Source organism: Macaca fascicularis, chromosome 17 (assembly GCF_037993035.2).
Source record: "Macaca fascicularis isolate 582-1 chromosome 17, T2T-MFA8v1.1".
NCBI classification, from domain to species: Eukaryota; Metazoa; Chordata; class Mammalia; order Primates; family Cercopithecidae; genus Macaca; species Macaca fascicularis.
This window is the reverse complement of record NC_088391.1, coordinates 2021145-2037580: the sequence shown is the minus strand read 5'-3', so window position 1 is coordinate 2037580 and position 16436 is coordinate 2021145. Positions and strand designations below refer to the sequence as shown.

At 40.7% G+C, this 16436-nt stretch overlaps 2 protein-coding genes across 45 annotated transcripts in view; one reads left to right on the top strand and one right to left on the bottom strand.

Annotated features, from left to right (window-relative positions):
- Positions 1 to 4706, top strand: part of MPHOSPH8 (M-phase phosphoprotein 8) — a 36780-nt gene extending 32074 nt beyond the window's left edge. For 2 of the 4 annotated variants that reach the window (XM_074021698.1, XM_045377445.2), the window contains 3 exons: positions 1854 to 1981; positions 2798 to 2881; positions 3421 to 4706. In XM_074021698.1, the coding sequence (XP_073877799.1) occupies positions 1854 to 1981; positions 2798 to 2881; positions 3421 to 3462 (254 nt within the window). In that variant the 3' untranslated portion in view covers positions 3463 to 4706. Of the gene's footprint in view, positions 1 to 1853; positions 1982 to 2797 lie in introns of all 4 variants that reach the window. The other 2 variants (XM_045377446.2, XM_045377444.2) reach the window with 1 other exon arrangement.
- Positions 1 to 16436, bottom strand: part of PSPC1 (paraspeckle component 1) — a 118175-nt gene that overhangs the window by 6138 nt on the left and 95601 nt on the right. For 10 of the 41 annotated variants that reach the window (XR_012426730.1, XR_012426732.1, XR_012426721.1 and 7 more), the window contains 2 exons: positions 8582 to 8679; positions 3735 to 3870 (listed from right to left, as the gene is read on the bottom strand). Coding sequence is in view for 4 of the 41 variants with exons in the window: in XM_065532950.1 (XP_065389022.1) it covers positions 8646 to 8679 (34 nt within the window). In the remaining 37 variants the exon portion in view is untranslated. Of the gene's footprint in view, positions 1 to 2709; positions 3876 to 6563; positions 8680 to 9014; positions 15962 to 16436 lie in introns of those variants that run through there. The other 31 variants (XR_012426729.1, XR_012426731.1, XR_012426722.1 and 28 more) reach the window with 9 other exon arrangements.

Genomic DNA, 16436 nt, shown 5'->3' with positions numbered 1-16436 from the left:
CCACGCCCGGCTAGTTTTTTGTATTTTTAGTAGAGATGGGGTTTCACCATGTTAGCCAGGATGGTCTCGATCTCCTGACCTCGTGATCCACCCGCCTCGGCCTCCCAAAGTGCTGGGATTACAGGCTTGAGCCACCGCACCCGGCCTTTTTTTATTTATTATTATTGTACTTTAAGTTGTAGGGTACATGTGCATAACGTGCAGGTTTGTTACATATGTATACTTGTGCCATGTTGGTGTGCTGCACCCATCAACTCATCATTTACATCAGGTATAACTCCCAATGCAATCCCTCCCCCCTCCCCCCTCCCCATGATAGGCCCCTGTGTGTGATGTTCCCCTTCCTGAGTCCAAGTGATCTCATTGTTCAGTTCCCACCTATGAGTGAGAACCTTTCCATGTCTTGATAGTGCGTTTCTGTTTAGCACTGACTAATACTCTGTTGTTGGTTATCGATATTTACCAGTTTATTCCAGTTCATTCTTTTTCAAATAAATTCTAAATCATATTTTATTTTATTGCAAGTTCATACTTATAACACAATTTAGTATTCATTCCTGGAAAACATATTTAAGAACATAGAGCCCTGCCCCTGAAAGAGCCATTTGTAGTATCTTAGTGTTGAGAGAACTTGACATTGTGGAATCATAATTTATCAGGTTTTGTTGTTGCTGCTGTTTTGAGAGGGAGTCACCCTGTGTCACCCAGGCTGCAGTGCAGTGGCATCATCTTGGCTCATTGCAACCTCTGCCTTCTGGGTTCAAGTGATTCTTCTGCCTCAGCCTCTGGAGTAGCTGGAACTACAGTCGCCCACTGCCACGCCCAGCCAATTTTTGTATTTTTAGTAGAGATGGGGTCATGTTGGCCAGGCTGGACTCAAATTCCTGACCTCAAGTGATCTGCCTGCCTCAGCCTCCCAAAGTGCTGGGATTACAGGCGTGAGCCACCGTGCCTGTTCAATAATTTATAGTTTTGATTATTTAGGTGGGCCATCTGCATTGCCAGGTGTGAGCGCCAGCGACCGATGCCCTGAGCTGGCCCTGGTGAACCTGAGCACCCACTGACAGCTACAACTGCTGGACTTGCAGTTTTCTCAGCATTTGTATAATGTCTGCATCCACCAGCTTTTTTTTTTTTTTGAGAAGGAATCTCACACTGTTCCCCAGGCTGGAGTGCAGTGGTGCGATCTCAGCTCACTGCAACCTCCACCTCCCGGGTTCAAGCAATTTTCCTGCCTCAACCTCTTGAGTAGCTGGAATTACAGGTGCCCACCACCACACCCAACTAATTTTTGTATTCTTAGTAGAGACGGGGGTTTCACTATGTTGGCCAGGCTGGTCTTGAACTCCTGGCCTCAAGTGATCTGCCCGCCTCTGCCTCGCAAAGTGCTGGGATTACAGACATGAGCCACCATGCCTGGCCAATTTTGGGTATGTATTAATCAGAAAAATTGGAAGGGGCAAAAGGGTATGTGGAAGAAAATGGAAAACCACTCAGACCCACACCCAAAGGAGCCCACCACAGGAATGTCCCTGGGACATGTGCACATTCAGCAGTCATGTTTAAAATACCAGTTTAATAACTTCAGTGTAGAAAATCATACTTAAGTCTTTTCCAGGAACTGTCAGTAGAGATTACTTGGGCAAAAGGTAAAAAGAGTTCTGTGGGTTGAAAAATGCCAGGTGACACAAGCTTTGAGAGGGCCAACCTCCTCTGAGCCTCCAGGCGGAGTGGGTGATGCCTGTCTGACCAGGTCCAGCTCAGGGGCCTGCTTCCATCTGGCGTTGAGTGTTCCTCTCTCTGGGGGCTGAAGGTTGCATTTGAAGTAATTCACACACATCTCCCATTTTCAGGCTCTGGCATCCTGCTGTTTATCTTCCATGCAAACTTTTTGGGTAAAGAAGTTATTGCTCGGCTCTGTGGACCATGTAGTGTACAAGCTGTAGTTCTGAATGATAAATTTCAACTTCCTGTTTTTCTGGTAAGATACTCTGTATTTCACTATTGAAAAGTAAATTCTTCTAATCAAAAGCATAGGTGACTTCATTTTAAATTCCTGTGTCTTAATATAATCATTCAGAAAATAATCCAATAATTGTGGTTGGGAATGAGGCAATATCCGTAATTATCCTAAATTTTGTCAGTAGGAATTTTTCCTGTTTGTTTTTTTGCCTTAAATTGTGCTTACCATACTGTCTTAGGGCTAGCATTGTTCTGAATGTAAATTCTTAATGATCTCAAAGATTCTTTGTATATACTTTGCCACTTTTAGAATTCTTTCCTTGGACTGAATTAAGCAAAATTCCCTAGATGTAGCCATTTTAACACTTGTACTGTATATTGCTGGGTGCATTCTAATCCAGTTTCCTGGACTGATTTTGTCATTTGTATATTTTTAATAAATCAAGGGAAAAGTAAAGTCACCTTTTTTTTTGAGACAGGGTCTCACTCTGTTGACCAGGCTGGAGTGCAGTGGCGTGGATCACAGCTCACTGGGGCCTTGACTTCCCAGGCACAAGCAATCCTCCCGCCTCAGCCTCCTAACTACCTGGGACTACAGATGCACGTGCCACCACGTCTGGCTAATTTTTTGTATTTTTTGTAGAGATGGGGTTTCACCGTGTTGGTCAGGCTAGTCTCAAACTTATGGGCTCAAGCGATTGGCCTCCTCCACAGCATCTTGACTTATGAAATAAAAAACAAAACTTGTTTATGATTCTTTTACATCATTGCTGTTTTAATAGTTTCTGGTGTAAGTTTGAAAAAGCACTGAATTTTTTTTCTCTTTCCATTGTAGGACAGTCATTTTGTTTACTCATTCAGCCCTATTGCAGGTCCCAATAAACTCTTCATAAGGTTGACAGAAGCACCCTCTGCCAAGGTGACAATCCTTTCTTCATATGTAGTGTCAGTACTCAAGTTGTTACTCCAGATTACTTTATCAGCATTAGAAAAAAATTCCAAGAATCCTGGTGTACCTGTCCTAGAGAGACGCACTCCCTAGGGTAGTGATGCTAGGTGCACCCTCTCTCAATCTAGTGTGTTAGACATAATAATGCGGCAGGAAAAGGACTGGGTTGCAGCTGAGAAGAACGCCTCTCTAGAGGAGGGAACCATCTGAATCATGTTCTAGGCCTTGGTATGGAATTGCCAAATATATGTCTTTAGGCTGGTCCCTAACCTCTTGTATGAAAGGAAGCTGGACAAAATAGTCTCTCTAATAAAACAGTAATATAAAATTAATAGCACTTGGAATTATTTCTTGAATTAAAATGGCAATGATCTAACAATGTAAATTGATAAGCAACTTGAAAATACTGCCAAATAATAGAAGCAGATCTTGGCCATGTGTGGTTTTTTTGTTGTAAGAAAGGGGAAATCTGGGTCTGTACTGACAGCTGCATTCTTTTCTTTCAACAGGTTAAGTTGCTAATAGGTGCATACAGAGTGCAGCTGCAGTGACCGAACAGCAGGGATTGGGTGGAGTTCTCTTCAGACCCATTCCTACACTCTCTCTGACAGCAGTTTGGAATTCTCCTAGCACATCTATGTCAAGTTTTGTCTGTAAACCTCTTGCAGTTAAGCCTGTTGTCTGTTGTAGTCTGTAAGACGCGACATAGCTGTGTCTGTGCCAGTATGCTGGAATCTCAGTGCAGTGTCCAGACTGCGTATTTCAGTTTTTCCACAATGTGGATAGTACATATGAGGATTATTTAAGAAAATTAAAGACTTACTTTCTTTTTTCTGGAGACGGAGTTTTGCTCTTGTTGCCCAGGCTGGAGTGCAATGGCACGATCTCAGCTCACTGCAACCTCCGCCTCCTGGGTTCAAGTGATTCTCCTTGAAATTTCTACTAGCCCTGGTGAACTTCTGTGCTTTAAAAAAAAAAGAAAAAGAAAAAGTTCAGCTCTAAAGCATTTGCTTACAGCAAGGGGAGCCGTGTTATATTCAAGTTACCCAAGCACCAAATAAAGTGTGGGTTTGCTGCGCCTGAAAGGGTTGGGGGGCCTGATCTTTTTCTAGTAGACAGTGGCCACACATTCTGGAGATGGCAGTCACTTGTAAATGTGCTGTAGTCACTTGTACACTATGAGGCCTAAAGAATATTACAGGCTCACACCTATAATCCCAGTGCTTTGGAGGCTGAGGCTGGAGGATTGCTTAGGCCCAGGAGTTCGAGACCAGCCTGGGTAACACGGGGTGGAACACGCCTGTGGTCCCAGATACTCGGAGACTGAGGTGAAAGGATTGCTTAAGCCGGGGAGGTCAAGGCTGCAGGGAGCCATCAAAGGCCACTGCACTCCAGCCTGGGTGACGGAATGAGACCTTGTCTCAAAAAAAAAAAAAAAAAAAGTTTCTTGGGAGTCTCTACGTTTTTTTTGAAAAGCCAGATCTTGTGCCCTAGTTTTGAACACCAACTGGGAAGATGGAGCTTAGGTAACAGCGAAGCCTGTCTGCTGTGTGGGAGCCGCCGTCTTGTCTGGGAAGAGTTCTGCTGCTCAAGGCAAGCATCAGTCGAGCTCAGGCTGGGTTATGGAGAAGGTGACAATTATTTTGTTCCTCATTAGTTTATAATTGTATGAAATACGATTTTAATGAAAACTTTTCAGCATTCACGTTTGTGTAGATATTTCAGAGAACCATTTTTACTTTACCTCCTAAAACTGCATTTTCCTATGGTTTTGTCAATAAAACTCTATGATGTTGGTCTGTTTCCTTTTATGTCTCAAGTCTCAAAACTTTAAAAGACAGTAGATATTTGTGGTTTTCTAGCTAAGTGAGGGCCGAGATTGGACTTTTTCAACTAAATTGAATCATACAGTATATCTGATTTCATAGCTTTCCGGGGGAACAGGGAGATCTGAGTTCGCAGTGCAGGTCAGGAGCAGTAAAGGAAACAACAGGACTCCAGCTACAGATGTGAACAGTGTCAGGAACACGTGAGAAGGTGACCGACTGTTCATCAGGAAGGCAGGGCTGTCTAAGATACAAACCAAACAGGAATTGCCAAATAGTTCAAGTTATTGGGGAAAAAACCCTGAGCAATGATCCCTCTGAAAAACAAAGCAGTTCTCAGGCAGCACCTTACCAAAAGGTTTATAGATGACGTTTAGAACTATAGGTCAAGGCCCAGGGCAACTTCGTGTAGGGTAAAGTGTGTGCAGCACAGCTTATGTGACCTAGTCATGTCACAGATCTCCTAGTCTTTTCCCCTGGAAAGCTATGAAGTCGGATACAGCACTAGGACATGATTCAGTTCACGGCCGAGGACAGGTGATCTCAGCACTGAGATCGCCATACATGGGATGCACGGCTGTGGCCAGACTCGCATCATGTCCTCTGCCATTGTTCCTTTCCACTGTCTACTTGGGTAAGGACAACATAATCTGGCTATTTACTAGCAACAGCACTCAGATCTAGTTTGCTGTAATGGCTGTAGTAGAAAGTACACTACACATTCTTTTGTCTGTTCTGCCAAAAATAGGGATTCTGGTAACATTGAATAACTACAATTAGACATGAGGAGTTTGGTTTCAGTCCAAAAATACACTATCCTCACAAGTCAATCCTATCTTGATTCTTAAATGTGGAGACTCTTACTCAGTAGAATGATCAGGAAAGTCTATTTGAAGCTCAGGTGCTACTTCCTGAGTTCCGCTTTGTGCTGCACTGTACACGTCGTACTGGGTAGCTTTGGAAGTGAAGCACCCTCCCAAACGAAGCAGACTGTTGGTGAGCATACACTAGTGCGGCGAGGCTTACAGGGCACTCGGCATGTGAACCAGGGGCCTGAGGAAGCACACACCGTGAAAGGCTGGATTAGATGCCCAGAATAAAAACAGTGGAAAAGCTCAAGGAGGATGATTAGCAAAACAAGGAAAAGCAGGAAACATACAACAGAGTGAAAAACCTGGGTCGCGAACTGACAAAGGCTAAAGAAGTTCAAAATGTTCAATATTTTATGCAGTTAACGTGTCAAAGCTTTAAGTCTGAAGTTTTAGACTTGTCCCAAATCCTTGCTAAGTCAAGACCACTATGGAATTCACACTGCTTTCTATAGACTTCCACCGACTTGCAGCTAATGGTCCTTACATAGCAAAGCTGGGATTTCTAGACGTCTCCTTCTAGGTTCAGAAAAGCCTCATTAGGTAAGTGGCAAGACTGTGAAGACAGTGAAGTGGTTCACAATTCAGTCAAATGGGAACAAGATCAAGGACGCATCGGTCCTCCTGGCACCACTTTAGTTTTGAAGGTGACGCCTCCACGCATCTCCACAGCACGCTCGCCTTCCTGTGCCAACTCCCGCTATTTGCTTGCCTGAGCCAGTTCATGCTTCAGTAAAAACGATTTTTCTCCCAACAATGCCAGTTTGCTTATTCCCAACTTTGAGAGTTAACCAAAATTGTGGGCTATGAGGGATGGTTTTTAAAAACCCTCTAATGGTTCCCAGTCAGAGCACTGAAAGGAGGGATTTGCTGGCTATTCTGAATTTGAGCATTGCTGCCATACTACCTTCCAGCATGAGCCCCAGCGTGAGCTGGCAAGACCACCACACCAAGGAGTTGGTAACATCTTGATTTAATTTACAAATAAAAAGCCAAAACCCTCGATAAAAAGGAAAACTGCAGTTTACAATTATTCCAGAGATCATTTTTAACCACAGAAAATGTGCCCCTGTAGCATGTTTTTAAATGGAAAGTGCTATGATTGCCCAGACATCCATGAACTGCTTGTATGGAGTAAGAAATTCGTAAGTGAGGTAAGATTTGTTTTCTGTCTTGTTTCTTCCAGGTCACGAACAGGATATTTCCCACAAAATGTTTTGACCTGGAAAAGAGACAGAGTCTTCACTAGTAAACAGGATCTAATCTCCATAGTATATTTTTCTAAAGAAACAAGAGCTTTCAGTCCTAAAGTAATTTGCTAGACTAGAATCACTGACCGGCAGACCTAAATAAATTCAAGGTTCAATATTAAGATTGTTGAAGGAGGAAACTGTCATGGAAATGGCAATTTCTTAACTCTTTATAATAAAAGTAGATTCACTGTCACAAGAATTAAATATTTGGCATTTTAATAATTTTACTTTCTTTACATGTTTCTGGAGTGAACCGGTTTCTTTTCACTCACTTTGTTAGAAAGTAAAATCTATAAAAGGAGTTCTTTAATTGAAGTAACAGTATTCACATTTTTTAACCAAAATTTAAAAATCCTAAAGTTCCAATGACAAATCTACTTGATAAGCTTAAAATCTCTCTCCCCTTCTCTCTCAAGGCCACAGAATGCCACAGGCTTGATCTATGCCACAGATAGCTTATGTACACATTTTTCCTTTCCCATGTATTTCCTTACCCATATATGAGATTGGTTCTTTGGATTTTCAGAGACCTACATATACAGCAACTTTAAAGTTTAATTTCAATAAAATCTCCATAGACGATATAAAATTATTCTCTAGTTTCCATCCTCAAAATTTCTGTTGCATAGGCTGAGGGTGTGATTCAGAATGTACATTCTGAGGCTCCCAGATGACGATGCTGCTGGTCTAGGGCCCAGGCTTGAGAACCAAAGCCTGAGATTAACTTTCTAGAGCTGGGTATAGTATGCAAACAGCTGTCACATTTTTGTGCTGCATGAGGTGTCAGATACTTTGAAAAGGTAAAATTTCTCAAAACTATGGAATACATCATCTCAAACCAAGTGCGCGCAAATCCTAGAAAAGAAACATCTTCATTAGTACACATGACCTAATCTTCACAGTTAAAACGGACTTTTCGACTTGCAGGAGTCTGTGTCCTGTGTGGGAGATCCTTCATTTCCAAGAAGCTCTCAGGCAACAGTCACTCCTGTCCCCAGAACCACTTGTAGCAGCAGCAAGAATAAGACAGAATAATGTTTAGTATCACCAGACAAAAGCTAGAAAAGAAATACACTTAATACTTTCTGGATCTATTAGAATGACAATGTACCCATGGGAATTTTGTTATAAAGACTGCATTAATGTTTCAATAATATTTTATGTGTGACGTAACAAAAGAACAGAAAAATTGTGACCCTTCTCCGAAAAAGTAGAAAGCAGAGGAGGAGGAATGCATCTGATTTTCTGATGCCATTTTTAAGATTACATACTTTCCAAAGGAACACAAGTTTAAAATTCTAAATTTGGAGGTCATTAAAAATCAATAGGAAATTTTTTTACAAAGACCTTTTTTTTCTCTCTCCTCACTCCAAGACATCTGTGATATGTCATTTCCCCTCTTAGTCCAGTTTTACCTGAAGACAAATCAATATACGCATTACACCAGTAAGGAAAGAGGAGGGCAAGGCAAAGCTTCAAGTCCCCTCTCGACTTGCTGAGAAACCAGCTGTGATGCCAGGGTTTCCTACCAAGACAGGCCACGCTGGAGAGGATTCAGCTTCAGCTATTAACTGTTCATAAATATTCTACTGACTCAAAACACTGGGACCATGACTTATGTTCATTACAGTCCACAGAATCAGGAAGAACTGACTAGAAAAAAACAGGAAGAAATGAATACTCGAGGCTCTGTTAGGAAACAATGAGCAGATACGGACTGACCTGAAAGGAGGTAGGATTCCAGTACTTCTGGTCTTAACTCCTGAATTACACTGCTAGCTGCACTTCATGTAACTTCAGCCACGTTTTCTTTTATCACCCTAGAAATACAATGAAATCAGATTTAGCCTTTTTAAAAACTGATTTCAATAAACAATGAGAGAAATCAGAGTTAACTCATTTCATAAAGTTTGTAACAGTAATTGAGATTTCGATGCCATTTAGTGCTGTGTGCTCTGATTATTTCCATTCAGTAAGGATTTTTTTAAATTCAAAGTACTTTCCATTTCCTCAAAGAACATCAACTGACTTAAAATTCAGCTTCATTTTATCTTCTACAGTAAACAGTATTAAGTCCCAAATACCAAATAATTTTTTTAACCAAACAGTTTTCAGATCTGCTAATAATTTATTAAGAATTTATTTTGCTAAGTCCTTCTTTATTTCCACAAGCCCTCTTGTACAGATTGTTGATACTTCAGCACAACACAGCTTGAAACCTTGTAATGCAAAATCCCACAGAGGACCCTCACTCTAGGGTATTCTAGGGAATACAAATGTGTGTGTCGTGCTCAATCAGAAAAAGACTCTTACCCTAGTAAGACCTTGATCAACGTTCTTCAAAGAGCGTGTACCCAAAATATTTCAATAGAGGACAGGTTTATGTGTACTGTTATCCTTATATATGTTTTATAATATGCCTGAACTATTCATACAGTCACACACAATTGCATTTTGGGACACACAAACATACAGCTGTGTGCTCAATTTTCAACTGTTGGGGGTCCATGATCCAAAAATATTGTAAATCATTACCCTAGATCAGTGTTGTTAAAACCCACTTGGGTCTCAATTTGCCTGAGAATTGGATGAAGCCCGAAACTGTCCCCGCAAAAAGTGTATGTGAAACGCGTATGCAGAAACTGTCAAAACTGTGCCTGCAAGTAAAGGGGACCCACAGACACCCCAGTGCACTCCAGGAACCCAAGAGGACCCATGGGGTCCCTGTAATCAAATCTTTGGAGTTTTTGTTTTTGTTTTGAGAGAGGGTCTTGCTTTGTCACCCAGGCTAGAGTACCAGTGGCATGAACATGGCTCGCTGCAGCCTCATCTTCCCAGGCTCAAGCAATCCTCCTGCCTCAGCCTCCCAGGTAGCTGAGACTACAGGTGCACAACACCACACCCAGCTAGTAGTTGTATTTTTTTGTAGAGATGTGATTCTACCATGTTGTCCAGGCTCATATGGAACTCCTAAGCGCAGGCAATCCTCCAGCCTTGGCTTTCCAAAGTGCTAGGAATACAGGTGTGAGCCAACATGCCTGGCCTGTAAGAATTTTTTAAAACAAGGTATGGCATAAATGAACAAAAAATTATTTTTTATATATTTCCACCAGCACTTGGCATACTATCTACTCTTGTATGCAAGCTCTGAATTTATAGACTCTGTATTCTTGTACTCAACCGTGGATTGAAAATGCAGTTAGAAGCCAGGCACGGTGGCTCAGGCCTGTAATCCCAGCACTTTGGGAGGCTGAGGTGGGCAGATCACTTAAGTCCAGGAATTTGAGAACAGCCTGGACAACATGGCAAAGTCCCGTCTCTACAAAAAATACAAAAATTGGCCACACGTGGTGGTACATGCCTGTTGTCCCACATAATTGGCAGCTGAAGCAGGAGGATCGTTTGAGCCCACGATGTGGAGGTTGAAGTGAGCTGAGACCACACCACTGCACTCCAGCGTGGGCTACAGAGCAAGACCCTTTCTCGAAAAAAAAAAAAAAAAAAAAAAAAAAAAAAGGAGAGAGAGAGAGAGAGAAAGAAAATGTAGTTAGGCCTCCAGTGGTTGTGTCTATACTGAACATGTATAGACTTTGTTCCTTGTCGTTATTCCCTAAACAATATAACTGCATGGCATTGACGCTGTATGGGGTATTATAAGTAACATGTAATTTAAAGCTTATAGGAGGATGTGCACAGGATATGTGAAATACTACAGTATTTTATGTCAGAAACTTCAGGATCTGCAGATTTTGATATTCAGGGGGGCAGAAGCAACCTCCTAGGAAATGGAGGAACAACTGTTTATGCCTTTGGTACAGTAAAGGCTGAGAAGAAAAATAAACAGAACCATAAACCAAACCGGACAACAGGATCACTTAATCCTTCTCAGTAACATCAGGATTACTCAAAACTTCAAGCATTCTCAGCTTCTCAAATATGTGAACACTCAATTTATAAACCATTACTAAAACCTAGAAAAGTAATTTCCAGAATTTAGCCAAGTTTTTTTTTTTTTTTTTTAATGAGACAGAGTCTTGCTCTATCGCCCAGGCTGGAGTGCAGTGGCGCGAGCTCGGCTCACTGCAAGCTCCGCCTCCCGGGTTCAGGCCATTCTCCTGCCTCAGCCTCCTGAGGAGCTGGGACCACAGGTGCCACCATGCCCGGCTAATTTTTTGTATTTTTAGTGGAGACGGGGTTTCACCGTGTTAACCAGGATGGTCTCGATCTCCTGACCTTCGTGATCCGCCCGCCTCAGCCTCCCAAAGAGCTGGGATTACAGGCATGAGCCACCACGCCCGGCCAGAATTTAGCCAAGTTTTAATTGTCAATATTTAATTTCAATTTTTTAAATTTTTCCTTTTCCTTTTTTTTTTTTGAGACGGAGTCTCGCTCCATCGCCCAGGCTGGAGTGCAGTGGCACGATCTCTGCTTACGGCAAACTCCGCCTCCCGGGTTCCCGCCATTCTCTTGCCTCAGCCTCCTGAGTAGCTGGGACTACAGGCGCCGCCACCACGCCCAGCTAGTTTTTTTGTATTTTTAGTAGAGATGGGGTTTCACCATGTTAGCCAGGATGGTCTCGATCTCCTGACCTTGTGATCCGCCTGCCTCGGCCTCCCAAAGTGCTGGGATTACAGGCGTGAGCCACCATGCCTGGCCAATTTTTAAATTTTTATTGATTTATTTATTGAAATGGAGTCTCACTCTGTCACCCAGGCTGGAGTACAGTGCGGTGTTCTCAGCTCACTGCAACTTTCACCTCCCGGGTTCAAATGATCCTCCTGCCTCAGCTGCCCACGTAGCTGGGACTATAGGTGCATGCTACTACGCTCGGCTAATTTTTGTATTTTTAGTAGAGATGGGGTTTCACCATGTTGGCTAGGCTGGTCTGGAACTCCTGACCTCAGGTGATCCACCAGCCTCAGCCTCCCAAAGTGCTGGGATTATAGGTGTGAGTCACCACGCCCGGCCCAATATTTAATTTTTAAAAGGGTAATTTTTTCTTATTACTTGTATTCAAAATTTGACAAGTTATTAGAGTTCTGTTTAGTCTTACAAAAAAAGTGACAAGGCTGATGGTACACTGCATTGTAATCAACCCTAATAAAACCATCATAGTGAGCTACCACACAAGTACATCTATTCAATGATACTCATGGATTTCAAAATATGTGAAGTCCTAGAAAGCTAAGACAAAGACAGCACTTAATATTTCCTCATTCTGAAGAACAGCATCTCCATCAAAGTGATACTGCCAAATACGAAAAAAAACAACAACCAATAATCAAATTAAAAGAAAAGGTCTCCTTTAAGTGAAATCCTAAAAGTATAACTGTAACAACCATACGACGCCACCTTGAACACAGGCCTGTCTTTAATTTCAGAGTAAAATTGGGTCACTAAGAACTGCACACACATTAACGGCAGATTTTATCCTCATGCCAAAACATCTGAACAAGAGCGAGTGAAAAAAGGCCCCTCTAACCACCCTGTAAGATTGAATAGACATTTTTCATATGGTCGGAAATGTAAACAGTCAATACCACACATACTTTTTTGTGACTTAAAGAATAAAACATTAAAATACAAGGCTGTGCACGGTGGCTCACGCCTGTAATCCCAGCACTTTGGGAAGTCGACACAGGAGGCCTGCTTGAGGCCAGGAGTTTGAGACCAGTGTGGGCAACACAGGGAGATGACTCTACAAAAAATGTAAAAATTAGCTGAGTGTGGTGGCACACACAGGTCATCCTGGCTACTTGGGAGACTGAGATGGGAGAATCACTTGAGCCCAGGAGCTCAAGGCTCCAGTGAGCTATGATCATGCCACTGCACTCCAGCCTGGGTGACAGAGTGAGAATCTATCTCTAACAAAGAATAAAACAAAATGTAAAGATATTTTTAAATACAGAAACCCCATTCTTTTGAGAATGGTAAACTATGTAATAATGGATGTAACATTCTCCCAGCCTTTGAGTAAAAGAAGATACTCTTTTCCCTGAAGACACAAGGTCTACTATTATTCATGTATTACATGTTATATGTTACGTAATATATAAATTATATATAATAGAAGTCCTAAGGAATGAATGTATAAAATACAGATAATAGATGACCTAATAAGCATCAAGGCTGAGTTGTTCAAATTACAACATATATGAATTGTAAAACTTGAAGAAACAGGATTTTAACAATGGCATGTTGAAAGATGCCCTAAAAGGCAAGTATTTCCTGTGAGGCAGACACCTGTTGTGCTGAGCCACAGGGACCAGCATTCTTTTAACCAGCATGTTCACTGTTCAACAGCAGGGTTTCCCTTTGGAGAAAGGTATGCTCTGAAGTCTGCAGATTTTGGAGGGGTAGGGATTTCCATGTTATCTAACATAACCACCAGAGAAATCTTATACAGAGGAGTGTTTACAACTGAATATGATCCTTTGCCTTCATGACAAAGGCACAGATCACAACACTGGCTGCTAAAGCAATAAATAAACTAAATGCTATTACAAGCAATTCATAGCTGTCAAAATATACAGTGTTACCTTTCACCAAAGCTGTTCTATTCTAGTGTTAACTGGAAGATTCTCTTTAAGCAACAAAGAATGTATTTTCAACAGAGTATAAAGAAATAGAGAAGACTCAGTGAATGATATAGCAAAAGAATAAGGCAAAAAATTCAAAAGCCAACAGTTTCCAAGAAAACTTGAGAAAACGCCTATGAAAGCAACAAACATGAAAGAACTTGACAACAGATCCACAAGGACATACTACTTTTTGATGTAATATAACTTAAATAGATGAACAAATTATTTAACATATTAAAATATAATTTCAGTTAACTGGACAACTAACTGGATGATGTTTTAATACAAAAGTTCCATCTTTCAGCTGATATTTTGTAAGAAGCAAAAATCTGTAATATGAACATTCAATTCTGGATTCCCAATATCATCTGGCTTCTCAGAATTCTAATAAAGCTATCTATGCTTAAACTCATATTCACATTCACAGATTACACATAGGTCAATGAGTTTTAACAGCAAACGGCAATGAAACCACAAAAGCCAGTTAAATAGCAATATGGGTGTACGGTGATCAAAGAAAAAGCAGGAATACTTTACAAAGCGGGTGGCTGAATGGCCAAAAAAAAAAAAAAAAGTAAAGTATACAAAGGGTACTCAACATCTTAAGTTATTGGAAAATGTTCACAATGTCAGGCTCACTAAAACAAGTTATGAGGAAAAGCAAATGAAAACCACAATGAGACATATTCACCGAAATGGCTAAAATTAACATGACTGACAGTATGAAGTGTTGTCAAGGATGCAGAGGAACAGAAATCTTATACATTGCTCACGGGAAAAGAAAACAGGACAGGCCCTTTAGAAAATTACTTGGCAGTTTCTAAGAAACATATTAATAGAACCTGCCCTAGACTGACAGCGTGGCTCACAAGTGTAATCCCAGCACTCTGGGAGGCCGAGGTGGGAGAATCACTTGCGCCCAGGAGTTCAAGACCAACCTGGGTAACATAGCAAGAGACCTTGTCTCTCACTGAAAAAAAAAATTAGCCAGATGCAGTGGCACACGCCTGTATTCCCAGTTACTTGGGAGGCTGAGGCTGGAGGATGGTTTATGTCCAGAAGCTCAGGGCTGCAGTGAGCTATGATCGCACGACTGTACTCCAGCCTGGGTGACAGAGTGAGATCCTGTCTCAAAAGAGAAAGAAAGAAAGAAACTGCCCTATACTAAGAAACATAAGCTCCTCTCTACTCAGCGATACCGAACCTAGGAATTTTCCCCAAGAGAAATGAATGCATGATGACCTGTACCAGAGTGTTCACAGTAGCTTTATTCACAACAGCCCCAAAATGAAAACTGCCCCAAGAGCGTATCAACAGAAAACTAGAAAAACAAAATGTGACATATTCATTGAATGACACGTCATTGAGCAGAATGAGAACCAAGTACTGATAGATGCAGCAACACAGATGAATTTCCAAAACATTATGTGAAGTGGAAGAAGCTGGAGAGAAAAAAAGAGTGCATACTGTACCACTCCATTTCTATGAAATTCTAAAACGGATTTATCATTGGTGATCAATACACGACAGTGACATCCTCTGACATAGGACGGATTGACTACAAAGGAGCTCGTAAGACCTTACGTTTCTGAAAACTGAGTCACACTGAACAAAATTCAAAAAGTCTGAATAACTGACAGGCTAACCCTAAATTTTAAAAAGCAAAATTTTACATTTTCTTAAAGAGAAAATTATTTGTAAGTTCATGTAGCAACTCAACGTTGAGAAATAAATACCTAAAATAAGGCCACGTTCAAACACAGGAATCATTTATAAATATTAAAAATAACACTGACGTTTAGATAAATATTAAAGAAAAATTAAACATTGCAGTTAGAATGTTAACCTTTTCAGGAAAAAAAAATATATGTATATATGCCATCTTTTTCTCTTAAGATTATATGGTAACGTTTCCTGTAAGTTATCAAAGAAATGTGAAGTTCAGCAAAGACTCATAGTTGAATAAAGTACAATTTGATGATTTTATCAAACATAGTTAATGACCTCAAAGGAAAAATTAACTCCATTTCAAGTGTCCAGACTTGCAAAATACCAAATTCTAGAGAAAAGATTGAAATGGATCTTAAAATACCTGTCTGCTTTATCTGCAAGGCAACTGTAGTGAGGCAAGTGCTAGTTAGGAAGTGAAACATGTCACTGAAAATTTTCAACCTTAATTTTGTCCCCAAATCCCTACAAAGGCATCTCAAAAACAAAATCCAGAATTATCTTCTTGTGATCACACGAATTTCTCAAGCATAATAGAAAAAACAAAACAAAAACAGTCAAGAGAAAAACTACCATTGATCACTGCATAATCAAGGTAAGTTTTTAAAACCATGCTGGACTATAGTAACAATAAATTGCATTTTTTAATTCAAGAAATTATTATGAACTTACCTGAACAGCCTCCACTATTTTCTTTAAAAGTTCAATATTTCAAGTAAATTACTGCCACAGCCAAGAATCCCAATGTTACTTATTTAATGTATCAATCATGTTCATATATCATGAAAAGCCGCTGGAAACAAATTGTCAAATAATATTCAATAGTTTATTTTACACCACATACGTAAAACCATTTAAAAACAGCACCTCACTGTTACTTATTTTGAAGATAACATGTATATCAAATTAGGAAAAATATTTCTTGCAGAATCCATTACATACTCATGTGCATTAAATAATACCAAAATGTTGTGTTGGGGGTAATTACTCCAATATCACTGCAGTGTTATGTGCTGATCATCTGTTTAAATGCAGGGGAAACAGGTGCTAACCCAAATCCGTGACGAGGTCTGATGACCAGCCTCAGTCAGGATCCTTTCTTCTGCTGCCCCATCTGGCATGAACTCTCACTGGGGAACACTACTTGTGAATTACAAGTGTATCCAATAACTGTATTTACATGAAAATACATTAGGATCATTACATGTTTTAATGGTTTGCTTTAACATAGAATGACAATACATCTTCTAAAAAGAGACTAAAGTCTA